The 1,682-nt window shown below is 43.9% G+C and overlaps 1 protein-coding gene across 1 annotated transcript in view; it reads left to right on the top strand.

The window, feature by feature from the left end:
- Nucleotides 1–1,682, top strand: part of Utp6 (UTP6, small subunit processome component) — a 43,599-nt gene that overhangs the window by 16,684 nt on the left and 25,233 nt on the right. Inside the window, exon 7 of the mRNA XM_023719850.1 lies at nt 1,400–1,477. Within this exon, the coding sequence (XP_023575618.1) occupies nt 1,400–1,477 (78 nt within the window). The remainder of the gene's footprint in view (nt 1–1,399; nt 1,478–1,682) is intronic.

Below are 1,682 nucleotides of genomic sequence, written 5' to 3'. Positions count from 1 at the left end.
GGGGGCAGGGCTGGCTGGCATGTGGTGCTGGGGGATCGAACCGCGGTCCCTGTGCTTTGCTAAGCTTGTTCTAAGTAGGTGCTTTAGACCACTGAGCCGTCTCACCAGCCCGAAGATGTCTTTTAAAACTTGATCTCTTTTGAACTCAGGCCTTTGGCCTTGCCAGACAGGCACTGTGCTGTTGAGCTATGTCCTTCCCCACTATTTGCTTTTAGCTAAATCAACAAGGGAGTCCAGATTCTCTTCTCAGCCTTGGTTGATACTTAGGCAAACAGATGACATCACAAAATCATTTACAGAAATTTTCATTATTAGATGACAAACTTACCTACTCTAGGATTATAGTATGTTTGTTGCTTCTCTTGGCCAACTGAACACTAGATTGTATGGTTTAGTTATGAAGTGATAACTAAGGGTACAAAAGGATTGTGTGTGTGTGTGTGTGTGGTTTTTTTGGTGGTACTGAGAATTGAACCTTGTGGCTGTCTATCATCACTGAACTACATTTCCACTCTCCTGCCTCAGCCTCTTTTTTTTTTTTGGTGGAACCGGGGATTGAACTCAGTCCTTTGCGCTTGCCAGGGAAGCACTTATTCCACTGAGCCATCTCCCCGGCCCCTGCCTCAGCCTCTTGAGTGGCGGGGGTTACAGGCATGTGCCACAATGTACCTGTACCCAGCTGTCCTGGCATGTCTTTTGCCCATAAAATGAGAGCTGTTTTCTTGACCCTTTGAACGTGAGTGCCCAAAGTAATTTTGTTCTTCAGGATCTGATTGTAGTGTTCACAAATTATTTTGGTCTGCATGGAACTACTTGCATTGAAGGGAGCACTCCTTGCTTCCACAGGAGATAAGATGGAATGTGGATCAGTGTGTCTCTTGGGTGTCCCCAAGATTTTGATAAGGGGTTAGGGTGTGCTTTTTCTACCCATCCTTTATTATAAGAAATTAGGAGCCCCAGTATAATAAGGCTCTCTGGGGCTCATGGAGTCTGGGGTATTCACAGATAACTGCTGACTTGAGAGTTAATTTGAAAGTCATCAGCTATAAAGCCAGTAACAGTCTCAGTCTTTCCTAGATCCAATATGTATGGTTTTCTTTTCTTTTTTTGGTGGGGGTACGCTGCTCAGGTTTGCCTTAGGATGAGGGGATCGAACCACAGCATCGTGAGCCTGACTGCTTTATTTTAGCAGGCACTTACACACCTGAGCTAATGGGCAGGCTCCCCCAAAAATGGCTTCTTAAGAAATGAAGTATTTCTAAAGGTTTTCAGGTCATTATTTTTCTTTTTTTTTTGGTGGTACTGGGGATTGAACTCAGGACTTTGTGCTTGCCAGGCAAGTGCTTAGTATACTGAGTTATCTCCCTAGCCCCATCAGGTCATTATTTCCCTTCTATAGTACTTTAGGATGGAGCTGATGCATGCTGAGAAACTCAGGAAAGAAAAGCAAGAATTTGAAAAAGCTGACATGGATATGGTAAGATCTAGTGTGTTGTCACTCATCGATAGTACACAGTCTTTTGAGTCTGTATAGGACCAAGAGTCTTTGGAATATAGTTTTTTTCCTACCTTAGTGTTGTCACATTTTGAAACTTAAAGATCAGGGCCAGGGAGATAGCTCAGTAGAATAAGCACTTGCCTGGCAAGCTCAGGGTCATGAGTTCAATCCCCGGTACCAAAAA

The sequence above is a fragment of the Octodon degus genome, unplaced genomic scaffold (assembly GCF_000260255.1).
Source record: "Octodon degus isolate 3935 unplaced genomic scaffold, OctDeg1.0 scaffold00072, whole genome shotgun sequence".
Classification (NCBI taxonomy): Eukaryota; Metazoa; Chordata; class Mammalia; order Rodentia; family Octodontidae; genus Octodon; species Octodon degus.
This window is presented reverse-complemented; position numbering and strand designations above follow the sequence as displayed.